Genomic DNA, 24,311 nt, shown 5'->3' with positions numbered 1-24,311 from the left:
CCTTCAAGGTTATCTAATTGAGTTGTATATGGCCTTAAATTGATTGAGCAAGGCCTATGCTAAAGGGATTCTTCCTCTTGCTCAGATAAATTCAAATTGAGGAAAGACAATTGTAGAATATGTGTGTGGAAATTCACCTTTAGCCAGCGGGTGGTTGATAGTTGGAACAAACTTCCATCTGTAGTGGAGGTCAGCAACTTAAATAAGTTCAAGGCAGAACTAGACAAACATTTGGAGTGAATGGATGGGCAAAATGGGAAAGGTGTTTTTTTTGGCTGATGCTTGCTTTCTTGCATCACATGCCCTACTAATGTTAATATTCTTGTTTTGTTTTTTTTTGTATTCTTTTTTATATAAGTTAGCATTAGTAGAGGCATATGATGCAAGAAAGCAAGCTTATGCAGCATCAGCCAAAAAAAAAAAAAAAAAAAAACTTCATCCCTTCGTTCATTCGAAATACCTATCCAGCTGAGCCTAAAATTTATTTAGGCTATCAACTTCCACGACAAGGGATGGAAGTCTGTTCCACCAACCAACTACCCGCTGGCTAAAGGCAAATTTCCGCACATCTATCCTACATCTGTCTTTCTTCAATTTGAATTTATGCCCTCTCAGGTGATTATTCTGAGCGAGAGGAAGAATCCCTTCAGCATTTGGCATGATCAAACCATTCAAGGCTTTATACACCTCTATCAGATCACCTCGCTGGTGCCTAGTCTCCAGACACTATAATTTGCAAAACTTAAGCCTTTCTTCGTAAGAGCACCCCTTTGTTCCATTCACTAATCTTGTTGCCCTTCTCTTTACTTGTTCCAGCAGCTCTACATCCTTCTTGAAATGAGGCCTCCAGAGCTGTATACAGTACTCTAGGTGTGGCCTGACCATTGCATTATACAAGGGAATAATCGCCTCCTTATCCCTGCTACAAAAATTCCTGTATATCATTGACAAGACACCATGAGCTACTCTTGTAGCCCGTCTGCACTGTCAGAGAACTACATATCTGCCTACACAATTACCCCCAGGTCCTTTTTATTCTCTACCACTGTCAGTGTAGTACCACAGAGTTGATACGTTGCTCTGGGGTTGCTGTTTCCAATATGTAGTACTTTACATTTGTTAATGTTAAACTTCATTCGCCACCTCTCAGCCCATTTGCTCAACCTTTCTAGATCCTGTTGCAGCAGCATAGTGTCAGTAGTGTCCTTGGTTACAATCCTGCCAACCTTTGTATCTTCTGCAAACTTGGACATTAAGCCTGATATACCATCATCAATATCATTTATAAATACAGAAAACAATAATGGACCCAACACTGAACCCTGAGGGACTCCACTAATAACATTAGTCCATGATGAGCAGTGTCCATTGATTACCACTCTCTGTCTTCTCCCCCTCAGCCACCCCTTTATCCCTAGCAGCAATTTGCCTCCAATGCCACACTGCTCCAATTTGTGCAGCAGTCTTCCATGTGCAACGGTATCAAAAGCCTTTCTAAGATCCAAGTATATAATATCAAAGTTATTCCCTGCATCCAGTTCTTTTGTGACTGCATCATAGTATCCAATCAAATTGGTCAGGCAAGATTTCCCCTTAACAAAACCATGCTGTGTCCGAGCTATAACTGAAGTCTTGTCTAGATGATCCTGCAGTGCTTCTTTAACTAGTGCCTGTATTAATTTTCCTGGAACAGAAGTTAAACTCACAGGTCTATAATTACTTGTGTCAGCCTTTGATCCTCCTTTGTGAATTGCGGTCACATTTGCACATCTCTAGTCTGTGGGTACCTCCCCGGAGTCCAAGGAAGCTCTCATAATTATGGCTAAGGGTTTGCTTACTTCCTTTGCTGCCTCCTTTAATGTAACTGGACTGATCCCATCCACCCCAGGTGCCTTTCTTGTGTTTATCTTCAAAAATTTCTCCTCCAATTTACTCTCAGTTATTACAAAATTCTCTAGCTTACTGCCAGAGTTGAATACACCTCTGGCATTCCCCTTGCTGAATAACTCCTCATGTGTGAATGTCGATGCAAAATATTCATTTAGTTTGTTAGCTATCTGAGCAGGATAATCAACAGTTGACACGTCGATATCAAGTGGACCAATCTGGTTCATCCCCTTCCTTCTAGAGTTTACATAAGTAAAGAGCTCTTTGCTGTTTTTCTTTGCATCCCTTGCCAAAGATTTCTCATAATCTGCCTTTGCCTGCCTACCCTCATTTGTAACTTGGTTACAGATCAACTTGTATCTATCATAGGCTTCTGTGTCACGTGTTAATTTGTATGCATCCCGTGCATTTTTCTTCTCTGCCACATGTCTCATTAGTTCATCTGACATCCATTTAGGCCTAAACCTTGAAGAATATTTCTTAGTTGGTATGTAAAGCCTAGTAGCTTCCAAGATAAGTTCTTTGAATGCTTCCCATTTTGAATTTGCTGTTGGTAACATCATCAGTTGGTCCCACTGTATAGAATTTAAATACTGTCTCAGACCATCGTAGTCGACTTTACGAAAGCAATAACCCTTCCCTTTTCCCCTGATGGTAGTTACCTCTTTGGTTAAACCCCACTTCAGCACACTGTGATCACTGCCATCTAGTGGTTCCTTTATCTGCAGATTCTTAATGCATGAAGAATCACTACTGATAGTTGCCTCCCGAACATGCTGATGAAGAAAAGGATCATCCAATAAATCCACAAAGGCCTTGCTAGTGTGTGAGTGACCAACCCACAAATTCAAGTCAATATCTGAGAAATTAAAATCCCCCATCATAAGACTCTCTGATGTACTGGCCCACTCTATTTCCCTGTACAGTTTCTTATTATACTCATAGAGTCATTAGGCCTATAGCACACTCGTACTCTCAATTTTGATCTCCCAATGCTTATGTCACACCAAACTGACTCGACACTGCACTGTCCATCGATGTTGACTGGCTTCACTTCTTTGGTTTTTATGTGTTTCTTATGTAATAGCATAATCCCTCCTCCCGTCCTATCCTGTCTATTCTTTCTGTAGACGTTTTACTCCCCAAATTCCAGTTCTGCATTCCTTATATCTGTGTGACACCACGTCTCCGATATCCCAACAATATATGCCTTTGATGCTTTGAGCAATACCTCAAATTCATCAAATTTATTTACCAAACTCCTAGCATTGGTGTACACGCAAGTATACATACACCTATTTCTATTCTTAGCTATCCTAACATAACCCATGTGTTTACTTGTACCGCAATGACTCCCAGCAGTCTCTGAAATATCCTGCATCTTGTTTTTCAGGCTTCTGCTCATTCCAATAGAAGCAGTGCAAGAATCACTTTCACCTCTGCCAGTAGCTACTATTAATCTATTAGTCTTTGTATCCCCCCCCAAGCTGGCAGTTTTCCGACCCACCCAACACTGCCTCGATAGCATCAGCAAATATTCTTGCACCCTTTCTATTTAAGTGTATCCCATCCCTGTAGAAGCAGGGATGGGATACACTTGTTAACTCTCTCCTGTTAACAAGTACAGTCCAGGCTGAAAAAATCCTACCCCTTGAGCCTTGCACAATCTTTCCAGTGCCGAATTGATCGACAAGTCTCTCATCATATACTCCCTCCTATCATATCTGGTTAGAATTGCAGACACTTTCAAATTCAACCCTAATTCACGGCTTTTTTTCAACAGTGACCTGTACTTGTTAAGTAATTCTGCCGGTCTCCTATTCTTGATATCATTAGTGCCAACGTGTACAACTCTATCACCCTTTGTGCTCTTAAAAGATGATAACCGCTCTACGTCATCAACCTTTGCCCCTGGCAGACATACTCTGGTCCTATTCCTCCTATCCTTTTTACAAAGCATGTTCCCCGTTTCCCTGACAATAGAGTCACCAACAACTATTAGTTCCTGTGGGACCAGCGCATTCTGCGTTAGGGGTTGCCGCTGTGTTGCGTGATGTCCAAGTGCAAGCTCTGGCATTGATGTGGGCAGCTGAGCGCTTGATGGACCCCTCAATTTAGTTCCTTCGAGGGCATCCACCCTGACCTTCAAGCTCTCATATAGGCCCATAACAACGCTGAGTTGTTGACTGATTTCTTTACACTCCTTGCATCGTGCACACACAAAGACATCCCCCATGGCAATATCATGTCCCGTACCTGATTGCTCTACAAACATCATGCAAGCAGTGCATTTTAAAAGGCTGTGATTCAGAGGGAAATTACCCCCCCCCCCTCAGTTCTCCTCTGAGCCACAGCACTCCCATTAGCTTGAGCCTTTTGCTTTGCTGCTCTGGTCTGAGTCATGATTTCGATTTAATTTCAACAAAATTTCAATTTCAGTACAAAATTATAACCCTAAACTTTTATCCCAACACAGTTATAACGGTATATATATTTTTCAGTATCAAGTATTAATTAACTACGAATTCCCTTTATATAACTTCCGTATCAAGTTATGTATTAATTAATTATGTTATAATTAATTAATAGATTATTTGTAATCTAAGTCGTTATATGTATTTAGTTAAAAGTACAATTTAACTGACAACGAAGTTTAACAAGTTTAATAGATTTTACTGATTAATTGACAATATTGTACTATACTATACTAACGCTATCTAGTTCGGGATATAACGTATCGTATAACAAAGGCAGCAAGTTACGAACGGTATATCTACGGACACTTAAGTATTAATTAACTTCCAAATCTCGCTGTCTCAATTCAGAATAAACTAACAATCCTGACTAGGTCTATAAGCTACTTACAGAAAATAATTTGATGTAAAAAATGGTCAATAAAGCGGCTAAATATGGCTAAAAAACTTCTCGTTCAACGGAGCTGCAACTTGTAACACGTGGATTTGATACCCTTGCCGATACTTTTATCGGTAAGGGTATCAAACATTTGAAGTGGATGGGCGAAATGGGAAAGGTGTTTTTTTTTTTGGCTGATGCTTGCTTTCTTGCATCATATGCCCTACTAATGCTAATATTCTTGTTTTTTTGTTTTTTTTTGTATTCTTTTTTATATGTTTCTTAAAATCCATCTGGACATTTATTAAAACAAGTCTAGATAGATTTAAATCCATTCCTTTACTTTCAAGGACAAAGATAAATTAAATTTACAGTGGTTGAAAGTAAAGTCCCAGTTAAATGTCATCAGAGGAACTCAGAGCCAATTTAGACTCTCAAAGGTCTAAATTGGCTCTAAGTTTCTCTGATGGTAAAAATCATTTTTAACATGTAAATAAATGAAATACTAATAATGAATAAAGTCAGTTTGATCAGAGACCAGCCAAGGTATCAAAAAATTTGGTAAAAAAAAGATGAATGAAGAGGAAATTTTTATACGGACTAGCACTTGCTCTGCATTACTGGGAAAGAAGATTTAAAGAATTTTTTTTTCTCTTTATACTCTGACAGCCACATGGGGTAGAGAGTTTATAAGATAGAGAACAGAATACTACTGTATTTAGTGGTGACATGGACTTGAATTACATGCTTGTTTACATTCACACTGATCACTTGACTGACAGGACAAATGTCCCAATAACACTTTTTTTTTTTTTTTTTTATGAGAACCCCAAACACGAGAGGTATTAGAACCTATAGTACTTAGTACCGTGCTTGGGTTGGAGGTTCAGAAGACGAAAGAAGATATTTGTTGACATTGGACTTGAACTTCTGTAGATTGTAATTTTCAGGAAATACGTATGAAGGAAGGTTGTTCCAGAAAACGGCAGTTGAATGAACAAATGAGGAAGATGAAAAGTTGGTTGTGTGGGTTTGAAGTTGGACAGTATATGGATGTTGGCTGGTGGCGGCACGTGTTCGGACTGTTTTGAAAGAGAGAGCGGGAATTATAGAAGCCAATTCAGAAGAACAGTGCCCATGGAAGTATCTGTAAAAGAGGCATGCAGCAGAAACAGTACATCTATGAGAAAGCGAGTGGACAGACTCTGTTAGAGATGAATCATTAATTAACCTAACTGCCCTCTTCTGAATGGAATCAAGAAGCCTGAGAGAGGTTTTGGGGGCACCACCCCAGATGTGGGAACAATATTCCATGGCAGGGCGGATTTGCGATTTATACAGAGTGAGCAGCTGTTTGGAAGAAAAGTAACGCTGAGAGCGAAAGAGAAAACCAAGTTTTTTAGATGCAGAAGAAGCAATATTTGTAATGTGCTTGTGCCAAGAGAGATTAGAAGTCAGGGTAATCCCCAAAAGAGATATATCATTTTGCCTAGAAATCGGAGTGTAACTAAAGATAAGCATAGGAGCAGAAGAATCCTTTTTGCGAGATATAAGACAAGACTGAGTTTTAGAAGGGTTGAAATCAACTAAGTTGTCTTTGCCCCACTGGAGAATTACCTGAAGATCGGCATTTAAGGAATTGGCAGCAGATTTTCGAGAACTTGAAGCTGATTGAGCAGGACAAGGTTTCTCAAAATGGAAAGTTGAATGCAATGTGCTATCATCGGCAAAACTATGGATAGGATTTCCAGTCAATGGAAGAAGGTCATTGATATACAAAAGGAAAAGAGTGGAGGAAAGAACTGAACCTTGGGGGACACCGGCATTAGTGGAGAAGTTAGAAGACAGAGAGCCATCTACCATCACCCTCAGTGAGCGATCAGAGAGAAAACTGGATAACCAATTACTAAAAACAGTTGGCAAACCATAAGATGGAAGTTTGTTTAGAAGACTTTTATGCCAAACACGATCAAAAGCCTTTGAGATGTCAAGAGCAACTACTTGTGTTTCACCGAACCTTTCCATTGAATTAGTCCATAAATGGGTAACATAAGCCAGAATATCACCAGTGGATCGACACTGACGGAATCCATACTGGCGATCGTTGATCAGACGGAAGGTTTCTAGGTAGTTTAAGAGTTGGCGGTTAATTGATTTCTCCATTACTTTAGAAAGAGTAGAAGTAATTGCAATGGGACGATAATTGGATGGGAGGGATTTGTCACCCTTTTTAGGAACTGGCTGGATATGAGCAAATTTCCAAGCAGAAGGAAAAACTCCTTTGGAATAAGAAAGTGAAAAAAGGCGGCAAAGAATAGGAGTAAGTTCAGGAGCACAAGTTTTGAGAACAAGTGGAGAAATACCATCAGGACCTGGAGCTTTCTTAGCATCAAGATTCATCAAAATCCTTCTGATATCTTTTTGACGGAAGACCACAGGAGGCATTGAATGGAGCGTGTTAGGAATGGTGGGAGGAGTTTTACCAAGATCATTAATACATGAGCTGGAAGAAAAATGGGATGCTAGCAGGTCAGCTTTATCCTTGGCTGAAGTGACAACAGAACCATCTGGTTTGGACAGAGGTGGGAGCAGAGATGGGCAAAAGTTGCGGCCAATAGCTTTGGCAAGAGACCAGAATGCTCGGCTACCATTAGGGCAAGAAGCAAGTTTTCTACTCTTAGCCTGTTCAAACTCTAGTTTGGACTGATTAATAACTGCTTTACAATTGTTGCGAGCTTTGGTGTAGGCAGAAAATGAAACTGAAGAATTAGAAACAAGCCAATTACGATATGCAACATTCTTCTCTTGGACAGCCTTAGCACATTTATTGGAAAACCAAGGTTTAGATAAAGGACGAGATTTTAATGTGGAGTGTGGGATAAAGGATTCCATTCCTGCAAGAATAATTTCACTGACACGATCTGAGCAAACGTTGACATCAGAAGTTTTGAAACAGTAATCAGACGAAGGAAAAGAAGAAAAGAAGTCTCGCAGGTCATCCCATTTTGCATTCTTGTAATGCCAAACAACACGAGGTTGGGAATAGCCATGAGATAAAGGTTCCATTGGAGAAGAGACAATCACCAAGTTGTGATCTGAAGTGCCTAAAGGACCTCTCACTTCGACCTTGTACTTAGAAGGGTTGTTTGTGAGAAAAAGATCAAGCGTATTGGCTGTATGATTAGGATTGTCCGGTATTCTTGTAGGTAAATGAACAATCTGTGCTAGGTCATTAGTAATTGCAAAAGCCTCAGCATCTCGACCTGCTGGGTCGGTGTGACTGGAAAACGGAAGCCAGCTGGAGTTGTGAACATTAAAATCACCAAGGAAAATTACCTCACTGTTAGGAAAGTTGGACTGGAGAAAGTCAAGTTGCAAAGAGAGGAAGTCAAAGAGCCCTAAGTGATTAGTGGAGTTGGGAGAACGGTAGAGACAACAGATGAATTTTACACAATGAGGTAGAGAGATTTTAAGCCAGAGAAGATCAAAGAGAGGAGATTCCAAATTGCCAAGTCTCTGACAGGGAATATCAGAACGGACATATGCACAAGTACCACCTTTGAGGCGAAAGGAATCATACAGCAAATAGTTTGGACATCTGAGATGAGAAGTAGTTGAATCAACTGATAACTGAGATTCAGTCAGAAAAAGTACATGGGGTTTGGAAGACTGCAAGTGGAAATGGACATCGTTGAGATTGGAATTAAGACCACGTATATTTGTGAAATGAATTAGGAAGTCCTTGGGAGGTTTAGATCTTTTCGCAGATAAGCTTGCTCTATTATTTTGACAATTCATGGTGTATTCAATAGTAATAAAAAGTGGGTGGGACATGCTGTATGAAGTAATGAAATTTTTGGATATGGCGTACATGTGGTAAGAATATACCCAGATCCTTGACATAACGTGGCCTCGACAATGCTCCCCGCATACACACTACTCGGACTCCCTCCAGTCACTATCTGGCAGAGTAGAGGTAGCAAGATTATACGCTAGCTGATCCGGAAGCCTCCTAGAGAGTTACCAATAGGTTCGGTCCGGTGTACTAACTAGCAGCCGGCCTGCGAACACCGTTTTAGAGCTGTACCCTCGAAATGTAAGGAATAATGGATCTCGCCACGACATTCATCATAACCTCAAAAATCATCAATCATACTGCATGATGGAAGAGATAGGGAAGGGTTGACCGGAACTTAGCTCTAGAGACTAAACATGGGTTCCACCACTTCAAGCCTCCAATAAGCAAAGTGGTGGTATTTCACCGGTTGATGAGAGTCATCTACCACCTAGTACTGCCTGGTAACATAGAGGGGCGGCGTTCCTCCATGTGGTGTGGGCGCCACACCTCAACCCCTGCTTACGTTGGTTCACACCTGGGTGGTCACCCACCATGTACTTGTGCATGGGGGTTATACCCAGGATTACTAACAGTCCCACCATCGTGAAGGTGCAAGCAGAGGATTTGGCTGTCATAGACCGTCCGGACTTCGCCGAAATTGGGTCCACTTGACTTAAGTGTCACCCGAATATCAGTTCCATCAGCGTTTTAGACTCCCAGGTAGCAAGAACAGCTTGTCTGGCATATCTGAGAGAATGTCTGTGACAACCTCAAGGACTTGATGACTATAGTGCGCTGAGGATCATATTAGTGAATCCACATTTCATCCAATTTCATTCATGGTCATCAACTGGCTAAAGTTGTTTCAATAATTGGAAAATTTCACAATAATTGTCTTCAACTGTTTCACCCTCTCCTGGTCTGCCTTCAAATTTTTCATACTTATTTCAATGAAATTTTCTTTGTGTTCAATTCTTTGTGATGAGCTGATCACAGAATCTTCAAGTTGATCATACTGATCGATTTCTTCAAATGACATGTTTAGTGTTGGGACTTGAGACACATCAAGATTTGGCTTCTACAAGACCAATTCACAATGGTTGAATCTAGCTTGGTCATAGGGGCCACATATTGTATCATTAGCATTTTGATAAATTTGTAAGTCTTATTGTATTTCTTATTGTATACAGTTACAGTGACCAGATCAAAATTTCTTTAGCTCAATGCAGAACATGTGGTTATAACGCAGCCACACAAACATTATGAAAGTTTAGAAATGTGGGTTTACACTATAAAGAAACCACAGGAAAACTTTATTCAATTGTGGGCCAGTGCCCAAGATATATTTTCCTCCTTTATTATATTTTAATTTAAATATTATTTTCTTTTTACAAGGATTTATTAGAAATTATTTATGGCTGATAAAATTAGGAAAACTTTTATTAGGCATAAACAATTTTATTTCTAATAAAATTGTTTATTAGAAATATTACACCTGAAACATATACACCCATGAGCCAAAACATTATGACCAGCCCTGTCTCCATAAGTGGACCAATCCCACAGCACCTAGGAGCGATGTCACTAAGGTGCACCATATATATTGATGGTGTGGGTAGTTCTTGTCAGTCTGCCAGATGAAGCCCGTGCAGTGAGGAAAAGGACCTGATGCAGCTTGAACAGGGAATAACTTGCAATGCTACAAAGGCAGGACCAATATCTCAGCTGTTTGAGGGCCACCACAATGAAAGTGTGGCAGAATGGTCCAAAGCGGGACATACACAACCACCCAAAATACTGGAATGGAAAGACCACCACTGGTTGACAGTCAAGGTGAACAGCAGTTGGCAAGTGCTGTCCAGGAAAACAGACAACTCACAATCCCTCAATTAACAGCAGATAACAACCAGGGCACACACAGAAATATTTCTGAGCACACCATAATGCTCAGAGTAGGAAATCTGTTCATGTGCCCATGTTGACCAACTGTCATCGCCACTTCTGCCTGCAGTGGGTGGCTGCAAAAGAGTCGCCTAGTCTAATGAATGAAAGTTCCAGTTCCACCATGCCAATGGATGGTAGGTATTCAACAGAAAGCAGGTGAACTGCTGCAACCAGACTGTACAGTTGGATGAAAACAAGAGATAGTGGTGGTGGTGGTATCTGGTTTGGTGGATGTTTTCATGAACATTGCTGGGTCCCCTCATCCCCACTGAACACACCTACACCACCAGATCCTACCTCGGCATTGTTTCAGACCAAGTTTTGCTCTACATGGTAACTGTGTATACAGATGGAACTAGGCTCTTTCAACAAGACCATGCCCATATCACAAGGCCCGCAATATGCAGGAATGGTTTAAGAATCATGTCCAAGCATTTCATGTGCTCCCATGGCTACAAAATTCTCCTCCACCCCAACATCAATCTCAATGAACATTGAGGGTTTAGTGTCAAACAACATTTAACTACAAATCACTTTGTAGTTGATGTTTATGTTTTTGTAATTAACCAAAATTTTCTTGGTTTACCAGAAATGTACTTACAGCCTAAGCTAACTAAAGTACTAGACAGATACAGTTCTATGACATGATATGCACTGTTATTTGTATAAAGTAAAACTAAAGTTATCGCAAAAAGAAAATGCAATTTTGTAGTTAACGTTGTTTGACACTAAACTCTTGATTTGTGGGATGTCGTGGAATGCAGCATTCATCAGTCCACACCAGTGACTCCTTCTCTTGCCGAAATCCTGGACATCCTTCTGCACAAATGGTCCTGGATATCTGAGGCCACCATCCACAATCTAGTGGAATCGATGCCACACTGAGAGGTGCAAGCAGTTATCACTTAAAAAAGGTGTTGTTGTTGTTGTTGTTGCTGTTATTTGGTTTTTAGGAGCATTAGCAACTAAGGCCATATTGCTCCGGGGGATATGCGGTGGTCATTCCCTGACCTTTCCGCATCCTCCATATTTGGTGGTGATGGGCTCAAACCCCGGTCTAATCAAGAAGCGTATGCTATGCACTGCTGCTCCTTCCCACCTGGCTATGGAAGCGCCGTAAAAAAGGTGGCCTGATATACTATTAGCTAGGTGGTCATAATGTTTTGGTTCATGAGTGTATATAATATGAATGGAAAAGGAATATAGCAAATTATGATATATGAAATCACATTTTTGGCAAAATAAAACTAATAAATCATTATTGGAATAAGAAGAAAAGTGCAAGTAGGCTAAGATATGTGCAAAAGAGGCTGAAAAAAACTTGGGAAGATTTTGGGAAAGACAGGGAACATAGAATCGCAAAGATACAAAAATGCTGTTGTCTAGTTAAAAAAAATCTCAAAACAAGCAGAAAATGCATAAACTAAGGTAGGATAACAAAAATTATAAAGGAAAAGTAATTTTTTGGAGTACATACTTTTCTAACAACTTTTCCAACTTTTCATGAACTGCTACATGAAAGTGCTAAGACACCACTGTATAAGAGGTTATAATGATAAAAAGAGGAAATCTTGAATACCATCTCTATTATTAAAGTAGAAAAAGCCATGAAAAATAAAATATGGAAAGGCAGCAAATGTACAAGAAACCAGAACTAAAATGCTGAAAACCAAGGAAAAACAGTGTCTGGCGGTTACATCACATCATCCCAAAGTAATTTTTCTTTGGAAAATTTGGGTAATTATTGGGGTAATTTTCCTTTTGGAAAATTGGAGTAATATTGGGGGAAATTTTCTTTGGAAAATTATATGAATATTAAGATTCATAAATGGAATATATATTAAATAGAATATTAAATGTTAAATAGAATATATAGGATATTAAGAAATATTATAAATATTTTGGAAATTTGAAGTCAGGAATTCTCTTACATGAGATTTTTAAGGAATAACTGCATCCAGGTAAGGTGTAATTAGAAGAGATGGAAGTAGTATTGAAAGACCTGCATAAAAGATAGATGAACCTCGTAATGGGACAAAGGAATGAAAGCAAGCTTTGACCCTAAATAAATGGAGATAAATATCCAAAGCTTGATGGGACTTTTTGTCCCATCTTCCCCTTTGAAGATGATATGATGGGAATATCATCTTCAAAGGGGAAGAAAACAGGTGTCTAAGGCCATATTTATAGCCCAGGCATGTTCCATTGCAGTATTTAAAAAGTGCAGGGAGGGATAAGTAGGAGAAAGGAAGAGGAGGATAGAAGGAAAATTCCGGCCCCTCATATTTCACTAATAGTTTGGAAATTTGAAAATTTAGAGATTTAGGTCCTGGAAGAAATAACGAAATATAACATTTCTATGATATTTCTTAATATCCTATTTAACATTTTAATTTAAATTTAAAATGAGGACAGAGAAAATCACAATAAGTTAACATTTGTCCAATTTTACAAATATCAGCGAGTTTCAATTACACAAGTTGTCTGCTCGACATGTTGTGGTACCATGTTTTGAGACAATAGGATTCCCATAATGTTTTTTTAAACAATGTCAATGTTGCTAATACTAAATGATGAATAAGCACATCATATACAAATTTTTGGTTATACAAAAGTTGTAGAGGGCAGTGCAGTAGCACAGAAGTATAAATGAAGTTGTAGAAGGTAGTAGTATCAATTCACAAATTAGTTCACTGAATATGAATATGGGTTACTATGGAGAAAGACAATGCAGCAATAGTATCCTCTATACATCTCATACAACTTACCTTCTTTTCCATGTGTCAATATACAAACGACAAACACATCCAAATCTGGATAAGGTTCACTTAGTTTATTAACAATTTCTTCACTAGTAAGGTCATCATAAACCTTCACAGCAAACCCGTATTTCCTCCATACTTGAGCAAGTTTATCTAATGAAATAAAACAAAAAACAATTGGTGGAGGGGAAACAAAAATTTGATTAGAAAATCATTCTATAAAATACCAAACATCACAGATTAGAAATTGCTATCTTACATTTATTTAAGCATGTGCAATAAAAGAATATTTTTTGGTATTTAAAACAGAGTTATGAAAGAGAATTATTACATGAGTAGGCAAACCCCAATTTTTGAAACTTAAAACCTGCTCAGGTGATGACTATATATAATGCTTGTCAATGAAATTTCCCCATCTAGAAAGAATGGAGAGATTTACCTGAAAATCTGCATGTAGGGCTGTAACATATATTAGCATAAACGATAGACATGTCAAGCTGATTGGCACAGTAGAATGTCCTATAATGTTAGAAGGAAAACAATAGTGAACAAATAACCATCTAAGAATGTGAAATGCATTATGTATAAGGCACCATTAAGTACAACTGATGGACTTTGAAAGGGGACAGATTGGTGGACTGTCTAAAGTAGGATGTTCTTGGCAACAACAGGCAAGAGGATTACTCCAACGTGTCACCATTGCTGTGGTGGTATTAGTAAAATATCAGAATTGGAGAATTAACAGATCAGGCAACTAGTGGTAGGAAAGAAATATCACAATCTGTAAAACTTCTAGCATCATAATGCCATCCCTGTCTGTGCCTGGGTCAGTAAATATGATTAGTAGACAACTGTGAGGAGTGGGCTAAATTCTGCTTGTCATCCATTGCCTTGTCTGCCTCTGATGCCACTCCATCATTGTCATCTTTCACAATAGTGCATGGGAGTGTTGTCTTCAGTGAGAAATCATATTTATGTTTGGAATCCAGTGAAAGCCACATGGACTTCTGGAGACATTTCAAGAACAGAGGTAATACCAGCCTGCATCAGGAGCAGCATACTGGGCCAACAACTGGAATTGTGATATGAGGAGTCATCAACTACAACAGCCATTCACCTCTAGATATTACTGATGGCACATTGACCAGAAGACTATGCTGAAAACATTCTAAAGACCAGCACTGGTCCAAGAGGCTGTATGATTCCTTTCACTTCAAAGGTGAAATTTGTGCATATGTCTGTTCTGATATTCCCTGTCAGAGATTTAATAATTTGGAATCACCTCTTTTCGATCTTGTCTAGCTTAAAATCTCTCTACCACATTCCATCTTTCTCCAGTCCAACTTTTCTGACAGTGAGGTAATATACTGATGAGCCAAAACATTATGACCAGCAAGTAATTATGCAAATCAAAGCAACTGCAGGTTAACTATGATGCATGTGCGGGTCGGGAGATGGTATAAAAAATACCAGATACTGAGCTCTGTTAAAACGGTGTTACTCTTGTTCTTCAGATGGGAAAGGCAGCAGACTTAAGCGAGTTTGACAAAGGCCAAATTGTAATGGCCAGACGACTGAGTCAGAGCATATCCGAAATGGCACAGTTTGTGGGGTGCTCATAGTCAGCTGTGGTTAGTACCTACCGAAAGTGGTCCGATGAGGGGAAAACCCATGAACCGCTGGCGAGGTTTAGGATGACCATAGCTCACTGAGGTGAGCGAAGGCTCTTCCTGATGGTAAGTGGCTGTTGTTGTTATCTGGTTTTTAGGAGCATTAGCAACTAAGGCCATATTGCTCCGGGGATATGTGGTGGTCATTCCCTGACCTTTCCGCATCCTCCGTATTTGGTGGTGACGGGCTCGAACCCCGGTCTAATCAAGAAGCGTGTGCTGCGCACTGCTACTCCTTCCCACCTGGCTACGGATGCGCCTTGGTAAGTGGCAACAGAAGGGTGACTGTCGTGCAATTCGCTGGTAACTGGAATGCTAGTGGCGGGAGTAATGTGTCACAAAACACAGTACATCGAACCCTGCTGAAAATGGGGCTGTGTAGCCACAGGCCGCTCCGAGTGCCCATGCTAACCATGGTTCACCAGTGACAGTGCCTACAATAGGTACGCGAGCATGGAAACTGAACCTTGAGTGATTAGAAGAAGATCGTCTGGTCTGATGAATCACGTTTCCCTTTGCACCATGTGGACGGCCGGGTACATGTGCATCATTTACCTCAGGGAAGTGATGGTGCCTGGATGGACCGTGAGACGAAAACAAGCCGGTGGCGGGGGTGTCGCTTTGGGTGATGTTCTGCTGGGATACCCTGGTTCCAGTCATCCATGTGCCAGACACCGATGTCTACCACCTACCTAAACATCATTACTGATCAGGTGCACCCTTTCACAGCAACGGTTTTCCCCTCTGGCAGTCCACCTTTCAGCAGGATAATGCACCATGCCAAACCACCCGAATCGTTCGAGACTGGTTCACGGAACACGAGGAAGACTTCCAGTTATTGCCCTGGTCTCCAAATTCCCCAGACATCAATCCCATCGAGCATCTGTGGTTTGTGTTGGAACAAAAACTCCGGTTTGGGGCATCTCAACCTTACAGGAGTTACAAGAATCTGCTGATTACATGTTGGTACCAGATACCACAAGACACATTTAGAAATCTTGTGGCATCCATACCTTGCTGGGTATGAGCTGTTTTGGCTGCAAGTGGAGGACCAACATCATATTAGGTAGGTGGTCATAAAGTTTTGTCTCATCGGCGTATTTGCTGATGCTATCGAGGCAGTGTGAGGTAGGTCAGAAAACTGCTAGCTTGGGGGGATTTACAGACTAAAAGATTAACAGTTGTCGCAGGATAGGCGAGTAATTCTTGCACTGCTTCTATTAGAATGAGCAGCAGCCAGGAAAGCAAGGTGCTGAGGATTTCCAGGACTGCTGGGAGTCATCATGGAATAAGTAAATACATGGTCTGTGTTAGGGTAACTAAGAGTAGGAACAGGTGCATGTATACTTGCATATACACCAATGCTAAAAGCATAGTTAATAAATTTGATGAATTTGAAGTGCTGATCGAGACATCAAAGGCAGATATTATTGGGATATTAGCAACGTGGTGTCACACAGATATAAGCAGTGCAGAATTGGAATTTCAGACAGGAAGGGAGGAGGAGTTATGATGTTTTAAGAAACACATAAAATCTAAGGAAGTGCATCCAATTGACTGGACAATGCAATGTGGAGTCAGTGTGGTATGACATAAGCACTGGGAAAAGGAAAATGAGAGTAGGTGTGTGTTGTAGGCCTAATGACTCTGACGAGTATAATGAACAAATCTGCATGGAAATAGAGTGGGCCAGTAAATCAGTGTCTCATAATGGGGGATTTTAACTTTCCAGAGGTTGACTGGAACTTGTGGCTTGGTCACTAGCAGACTAGCAAGACATCTGTGGATTTATTGGATGACTGTTTTCTACAGCAACCTGTTCAAGAGGCAACCAGAGAGAGTAATACTCTTGATCTGGTTATCAACGGTGATTATTCATGCATTAAGAATTTGCAGTTAAAGGAACCACTGGGTGACAGTGACCACAGTGTACTAATCTGGGATTTACTTAAAGATGTAATTAACATCAAGGGTAAAGGGAAGGGTTTTTCACTGTAATCACCTTTCATAAAGGTGATTACAGTGGTCTCAGACTATCTTGGAAGTTACTAGGCTTTCATACTAACTAAGAAGAACTGTTCAATGTTTAGGCCTAAATGGATGTCAGATGAATTAATGAGGCTTGTGGCAGAGAAAAAAAATGCATGGGATGCAAATAAATTATCAGACGACACAGAAGTCTATGGTAGATATAAGCTAGTCTATAATCAAGTCGCTGTTGTTGTTATTTGGTTTTTAGGAGCATTAGCAACTAAGGCCATATTGCTCCGCAATCAAGTCGCAAAGGAGGTTATGCAGGCAAAGGCACATAATAAGAAATCTTTGGCAAATGATGCAAAGAAAAACAGCAAAGAGTTATTTACTTATGAAAACTCTAGAAGGAAAAGGATGAATCAGATTGGTCCACTTAACATAGATGGTTCGACTATTGATGATCCTGCTCAGGTAGCTGATAAACTGAATGAGAGTATTTTGCATCTACATTCACACATGAGGAACTCTGTTTTCTTGCATTGTATGCCTCAATTAATGCTAATGCTAATTTTCCTTGGAGATTTTAATGTTCAGAACTCCAGTGGCTTCCATTTTCCAGTCCATCTGTCATAAGGATTTTGAATAATCTTGATGCTATGAAAGCTCCAGACCCTAATGGTATTTTTCCAATTGTTTTCAAAACCTGTGCTCCTGAACTTACTTTTAGCATTAGCATTAGCATTAGCAGAGGCATATGATGCAAGAAAGCAAGCTTATTCAGCATCAGCCAAAAAAAAAAAAAAAAAAAAAAAAAAAACCACTCCCATTTCACCCCTCCGTTCGTTCGAAATACCTGTCCAGTTGAGCTTTAAATTTGTTTAGGCTATCAACTTCAACAACAAGTGATGGAAGTCGGTTCCACCAACCAACCACCCGCTGGCCAAAGGCAAATTTCCGCACATCTATCCGACATCCGTCCTTCCTCAATTTGAATTTATGCCCTCTGAGGTGATTATTCTGAGAAAGATGAAGAATCCCATTGGCATTGAGCATGCTCAAACCATTCAAAGCCTTATACACCTCTATCAGATCACCTCGCCGGTGCCTAGTCTCCAAACTCTGTAATTTGCAAAACTTAAGCCTTTCTTCGTAAGAGCAACCCTTTGTTCCATTTATTAATCTTGTTGCCCTTCTCTGTACCCGTTCCAGCAGCTCTACATCCTTCTTGAAATGAGGCCTCCAGACCTGTATACAGTACTCAAGATGTGGCCTTACCATTGCCTTATACAAGGGAATAATCACCTCCTTATCCCTGCTAGAAAAATTCCTGTATATCATTGACAAGACACCATGAGCTACTCTTGCAGCTCGTCTGCACTGCTCAGAGAACTTCATATCTGCCTGCACAATTACCCCCAGGTCCTTTTCATTCTCCACCACTATCAGTGTAGTACCGCAGAGTTGATACGTTGCTCTGGGGTTACTGTTTCCCATATGCAGCACTTTACATTTGTCGATGTTAAACCTCATTTGCCACCTCTCAGCCCATCTGTTCAACCTTTCCAGATCCTGTTGCAGCAGCATAGCGTCAGTATTGTCCTTAACGACCCTGCCAACCTTTGTATCATCTGCAAACTTGGACATTAAACTTGATATCCCATCATCAATATCATTCATAAACACCGAAAACAACAACGGACCCAACACTGAACCTTGAGGAACTCCACTAATAACATTAGTCCACGTTGAGCAGTGTCCATTGATTACCACTCTCTGTCTTCTGCCACTCAACCATCCCCTTATCCATAGCAGCAATTTGCCTCCAATGCCACATTGCTCCAATTTGTGCAGCAGTCTTCCATGTGCAACAGTATCAAAAGCCTTTCTAAGATCCAAATATATAATATCAAAGTTATTCCCTGCATCCAGTTCTTTTGTGACTACATCATAGTATCCAATCAAATTGGTCAGGCAAGACCTGCCCTTAACAAAACCATGCTGCGTCTGAGCTATAACTGAATTCTTGTCTAGATGATCCTGCAGTGCTTCTTTAACCAGTGCCTCCATTAATTTACCTGGAACAGAAGTTAAACTAACAGGTCTATAATTACTTGTGTCAGCCTTTGATCCTCCTTTGTGAATTGGGGTTACATTTGCACATCTCCAGTCTATGGGTACCTCCCCTGAGTCCAAAGAAGCTCTCATAATTATTGCTAGGGGTTTGCATATTTCCTTTGCTGCCTCCTTTAATATAACTGGATAGATCCCATCCACCCCAGGTGCCTTTTTTATGTTTATCCTCAACAATCTCTCCTCCACTTTCCTCTCAGTTATTACAAAATCATCCAGCTCACTGCCAATGTTTACTTTACCTACATCATTCTCCTTCCTGAATAACTCCTCATGCGTGAATGTAGATGCAAAATACTCGTTTAGATTGTTAGCCACCTGAGCAGGATCCTCAACTGTTGAACCATCAATATCCAGTGGACCAATCTGATTCATCCCTTTCCTTTTCGAGTTCAAGTATGTAAAGAACTCTTTTCTGTTTTTCTTTGCATCCTTTGCCAAGGATTTTTCATAGTCTGCCTTTGCCTGCCTAATCTCCTTTGTGACTTGGTTACAGACCAACTTATATCTATCATAGGCTTCCATGTCACCCATTAATTTGTATGTATCCCATGCATTTTTCTTCTCTGCCACATGTCTCATTAGTTCATCTGACAACCATTTAGGCCTAAACCTTGAACAATATTTCTTAGTTGGTATGTAAAGCCTGGTAGCCTCCAAGATTAGTTCCTTGAATGCTTCCCATTTTGAGTTTGCTGTTGGTAACATCATCAGTTGGTCCCACTGTATAGAATTTAAATACTGTCTCAGACCATCATAGTCGCCTTTACGAAAACAAAAACCCTTCCCTTTACCTCTGATGGTAGTTACCTCCTTGAGTAAATCCCACTTCAACACACTGTGATCACTGCCACCTAGTGGTTCATTTATCTGCAGGTTCTTAATGCATGAAGAATCACTACTGATAATCAGATCAAGAGTATTGCTCCCTCTTGTTGCCTCACGAACATGCTGATGTAGAAAACAATCATCCAATAAATCCACAAAAGCCTTGCTAGTGTGCGAGTGACCAACCCACAAATTCCAGTCAATATCTGGGAAATTAAAGTCCCCCATTATAAGACTCTCTGATTTACTGGCCCACTCTATTTCCCTGTACAATATCTTATTATACTCATCAGAGTCATTAGGCCTATAGCACACTCCTACTCTCAATTTTGATTTCCCTATGCTTATGTCACACCAAACTGACTCGACACTGCCCTGTCCATCGATGTCGACTGGCTTCACTTCCTTGGACTTTGTGTTTCTTAATTAATAGCATAACCCCTCCTCCCCTCCTGTCCTGTCTATCCTTTCTATACACATTGTATTCCCCAAATTCCAGTTCCGCATTACTTATATCTGTGTGACACCACGTCTCTGATATCCCAACAATATCTGCCTTTGATGTTTTGAGCAATACCTCAAATTCATCAAATTTATTTACCAAACTCCTAGCATTGGTGTACACGCAGGTATACATGCACCTGTTTCTATTCTTAGCTACCCTAACACAACCCATGTGTTTACTTGTACCGCAATGACTACCAGCAGTCTCTGAAATATCCTGCATCTTGTTTTTCAGACTTCTGCTCATTTCAATAGAAGCAGTGCAAGAATCACTTCCACCTCTGCCACTGGCTACTGTTAATCTATTAGTCCTTGTATCCCCCCCAACTAGCAGTTTTCCGACCCACCTAACACTGCCTCGACAGCATCAGCAAAAATTCTTGCACCCTTTCTATTTAAGTGTATCCCATCCCTGTAGAAGCAATCTCTCCTGTTAACAAGTACAGTCCAGGCTGAAAAAAATTCTACCCCATGAGCCTTGCACAATCCCTCCAGGGCCGAATTGATCGACAAGGCTCTCATCATATACTCCCTCCTATCGTGTCTGGGCAGAATTGCAGACACTTTCAAGTTCAACCCTAATTCACGGCTTTTTTTCAACAGTGACCTGTACTTGCTAAGTAATTCCGCCGGTCTCCTACTCTTAATATCATTAGTGCCAACGTGTACAACTATATCACCTTTTGTGCCCTTAAAAGATGATATCCGCTCTACAACGTCATCAACCTTTGCCCCTGGCAGACATACCCTGGTCCTATTCCACCTATCCTTTTTACAAAGTATGTTCCCCGTTTCCCTGACAATAGAGTCACCAACAACTACTAGTTCCTGTGGGACCAGCGCATTCTGCCTAGGGGGCTGCTTCTGTGTTGCCTGATGACCAAGTGCAAGCTCTGGCGTTGATGTGGGCAGCTGAGAGCTTGATGGGCCCCTCAATTTATTTCCTTCGAGGGCATCCACCCTGTCCTTCAAGCTCTCATAAAGGCCCATAACAACGCTGAGTTGTCGCCTGATTTCCTTGCACTCCTTACATCGTGCAAACACAAAGACATCCCCCTTGGCAATATCATGTCCCGTACCCGACTGCTCCGCAAACATCAAGCAAACAGTGCATTTTAATAGACTGTGATTCAGAGGGCAACTGCCCCCCTCAGTTCTCCCCTGAACCACAGCACTCCCATTAGCTTGAGCCTTTTGCTTTGCTGCTCTGGTCAGAGTCATGATTCCGATTTAATTCAATAAAATTCAAAACAAAAATTAAATCCTTAAGTTATATCCCAAAACAGTTATGTTATATATATATTTTTTCGGTATCTAGTGTTTTCTACGAGTTCCCTTTATACAACTTCCGTATCACGTGTACCACTATAGTTATGTATTAATTATTTGTTACGATTAAGTCGTTATATATATATATATATATATATATATATATAGTTAAAAATACAATTTAATTGACAATAAAGTTTATCAAGATTAATAGATTTACCGATTAATTGACAATATTATATTATGCACTATACGACACTAAGCTTATGCTATCGTGTAAAAATGGCGGGAATTCACGAACGGTATTTCTATGGACTCGTAAGTATTGATTAGCTTCCAAATCTCGCTATCTCAATTTAGAATAAACTAAGGATCCTGACTAGGTCTATAATCTACTTATAGAAGATAATTTGATATAACAGTTGGTTAATAAATCGGCTAAATTTGGTTAAAAAAAAATTGGTTTGTGACACGTGGATTTGATACCGTTACCGATACTAAGTAATATCTACAAAATCTCTGTCTAAGTTAAACTTTAAACTAAGTATCGTAACTAGGAATATAAAGCTACTCTAGAAAATAAGTTAATATGACAATTTAAACTAATAAAGCAGAAAATAAATCAGGAAAAACTTCTCTGTTTGAAGAGCTTTAAGGAGCAATGTCCGCACAGGCTAACCTCGCACCCTTTTGTTCTGTGTTGCCTTTTTTAATTTCTTATTCTGCATGTGTTTTTCCTTCTGCTTGGAAATCTGCTCATATCCAGCCAATTGCTAAAATGGATAACAAATATTCATTCAATTTTCATTCTGATGCACTCACTTCTACTCTTCCAAAATAATAGAGAAATAATTTAATCATCAACTCACTCAAACTATCCATAAACCTTTCATCTGATCAACGATCACAGGTATGGATTCCATCAGTGTTGATCCATTGGTGATATTCTGGCTTATAGGTCCCATCTATGGACAAAAATCAGTGGAAAAGTTTGGTGAACTTAAGCAGTTGCTCTTGACAATTCAAAGGCTTTTCATCATGTTTGTTATAAAGGTCTAAATAAGTTCCATCTTATGGTTTTCCAACTATTTTTTGTAAGTGGGCATCATAGTTTTTCGCCGAGGGTGAGGGTATATGGCTCTCTGTCTTCTAACTTCTCCACTAATGTTAGTGTTCTCCAAGGTTCAGTTCTTTCTCCCATTCTTTTCCTTTTGTACATTAATGACCTTCTTTCATTGATCAGAAGTCCTATCCATAGTTTTGCTAATGACAGCATGTTGCTTTCCACCTTCCAGTTTGAGAAACCTTGCTATACATAAACAGCTTCAACTTCTCAAATATCCACTACCAATTCCTGAAATGCTGATCTCCAGATAATTCTCCAGTGGGGCAAAGATATCTTAGTTGATTTCAATCCTTCTAAAACTCAGTCCTGTCTTATATCTTTCAAAAAGGATTCTTCTGCTCCTATGCTTATCTTCAATGACACTCCTCCAATTTTTAGGCAAGACCATATATCTCTATAGAGGATTACCCTGACTCCTAATCTCTCTTGGCATAACCAGATTACAAATATTTCTTCCTCTGCATCTAAAAAAACTGGGTTTTCTCTTCACTATCAACATTACTTTTCTTCCGAACAGACTGAACAGATGGCAAATCTCTGTACAAATCGCAAATCTGTCCTACCATAGAATACTGTTTCTACATCTGGGCAGTGTCCCCAAAACCTATCTCAGGATTCTAGATTCCACTGACAAGAGGATAGTTAGGTTATTTAATAACTCATGTTTAACAGTCTCTTCACTCTGTCTCATAGATGTTCTGTTTCTGCTGCATGCCTTTTCTATAGATACTTCCATGGGCATTGTTCTTCTGAATCTGCTTCTATAATTCCCACTCTCTGTTTCAAAGCAGTTCGAACACATGCCGCAACCACGCAACATTCTTTTAATATCCAACTTCAAACTCACAGAACCAACTTTTTTTCTTCCTCATTTATTCATTGAACTTCTGTTTTCTGAACAACCTTCATTCATATGTATTTCCTGAAAATCACAATCTGCAGAAGTTCAAGTCTAATGTCAACAATATCATCTTTCATCTTCTCAGAAGAAATATTAGAATCTATAGTACTATAGGCTCTAATACTTCTCATTTGAAGTTCATAAAAAAAAAAGGAAAAAAATCATTTGTGCCTTTTCTATATTACATCCTACATCATTTTCCAGAAGGACAATGCCTGCTCACATAATACACATCTCACATCCTAATAGCACCCAAGTGACGCAGACCTACTTCTTGGCATGCATGTATGTTGTTGTTATTTGGTTTTTAGGAGCATTAGCAACTAAGGTCATATTGCTCTGGGAATATGCGGTGGTCATTTCCTGACCTTTCCGCATCCTCAGTATTTGGTGGTGACGGGTCAAACTCCGGTCTAATCAAGAAGCGTGTGCTACGCACTGCTGCTCCTTCCCACCTGGCTACGGAGGCGCCTGGTCATGCATGTATGAATGGTTGAAATGGGAAGGGGGTTTTTTTTGGCTAATACTATATAAGCTTGCTTTCTTGCATCATATGCCTCTACTAATGCTCACTAGATATGTCACCCATCAAAGAAATTTGTAATATGATGGGACAGTTATATAA

General features: G+C 39.9%; 1 protein-coding gene across 1 annotated transcript in view; it reads right to left on the bottom strand.

Moving 5' to 3' along the window:
* LOC150075763 (caspase-3-like) overlaps nt 1–24,311 on the bottom strand; it is an 81,995-nt gene that overhangs the window by 15,856 nt on the left and 41,828 nt on the right. Inside the window, exon 5 of the mRNA XM_090387874.1 lies at nt 13,291–13,437. Within this exon, the coding sequence (XP_090244000.1) occupies nt 13,291–13,437 (147 nt within the window). The remainder of the gene's footprint in view (nt 1–13,290; nt 13,438–24,311) is intronic.

The sequence above is a fragment of the Mastigoproctus giganteus genome, chromosome 13 (genome assembly GCF_048544385.1).
Source record: "Mastigoproctus giganteus isolate SK-2022 chromosome 13, ASM4854438v1, whole genome shotgun sequence".
NCBI lineage: Eukaryota > Metazoa > Arthropoda > Arachnida > Uropygi > Thelyphonidae > Mastigoproctus > Mastigoproctus giganteus.
Note: the sequence above shows the minus strand (reverse complement) of the source record. Positions and strands in the feature narration are given on the sequence as shown.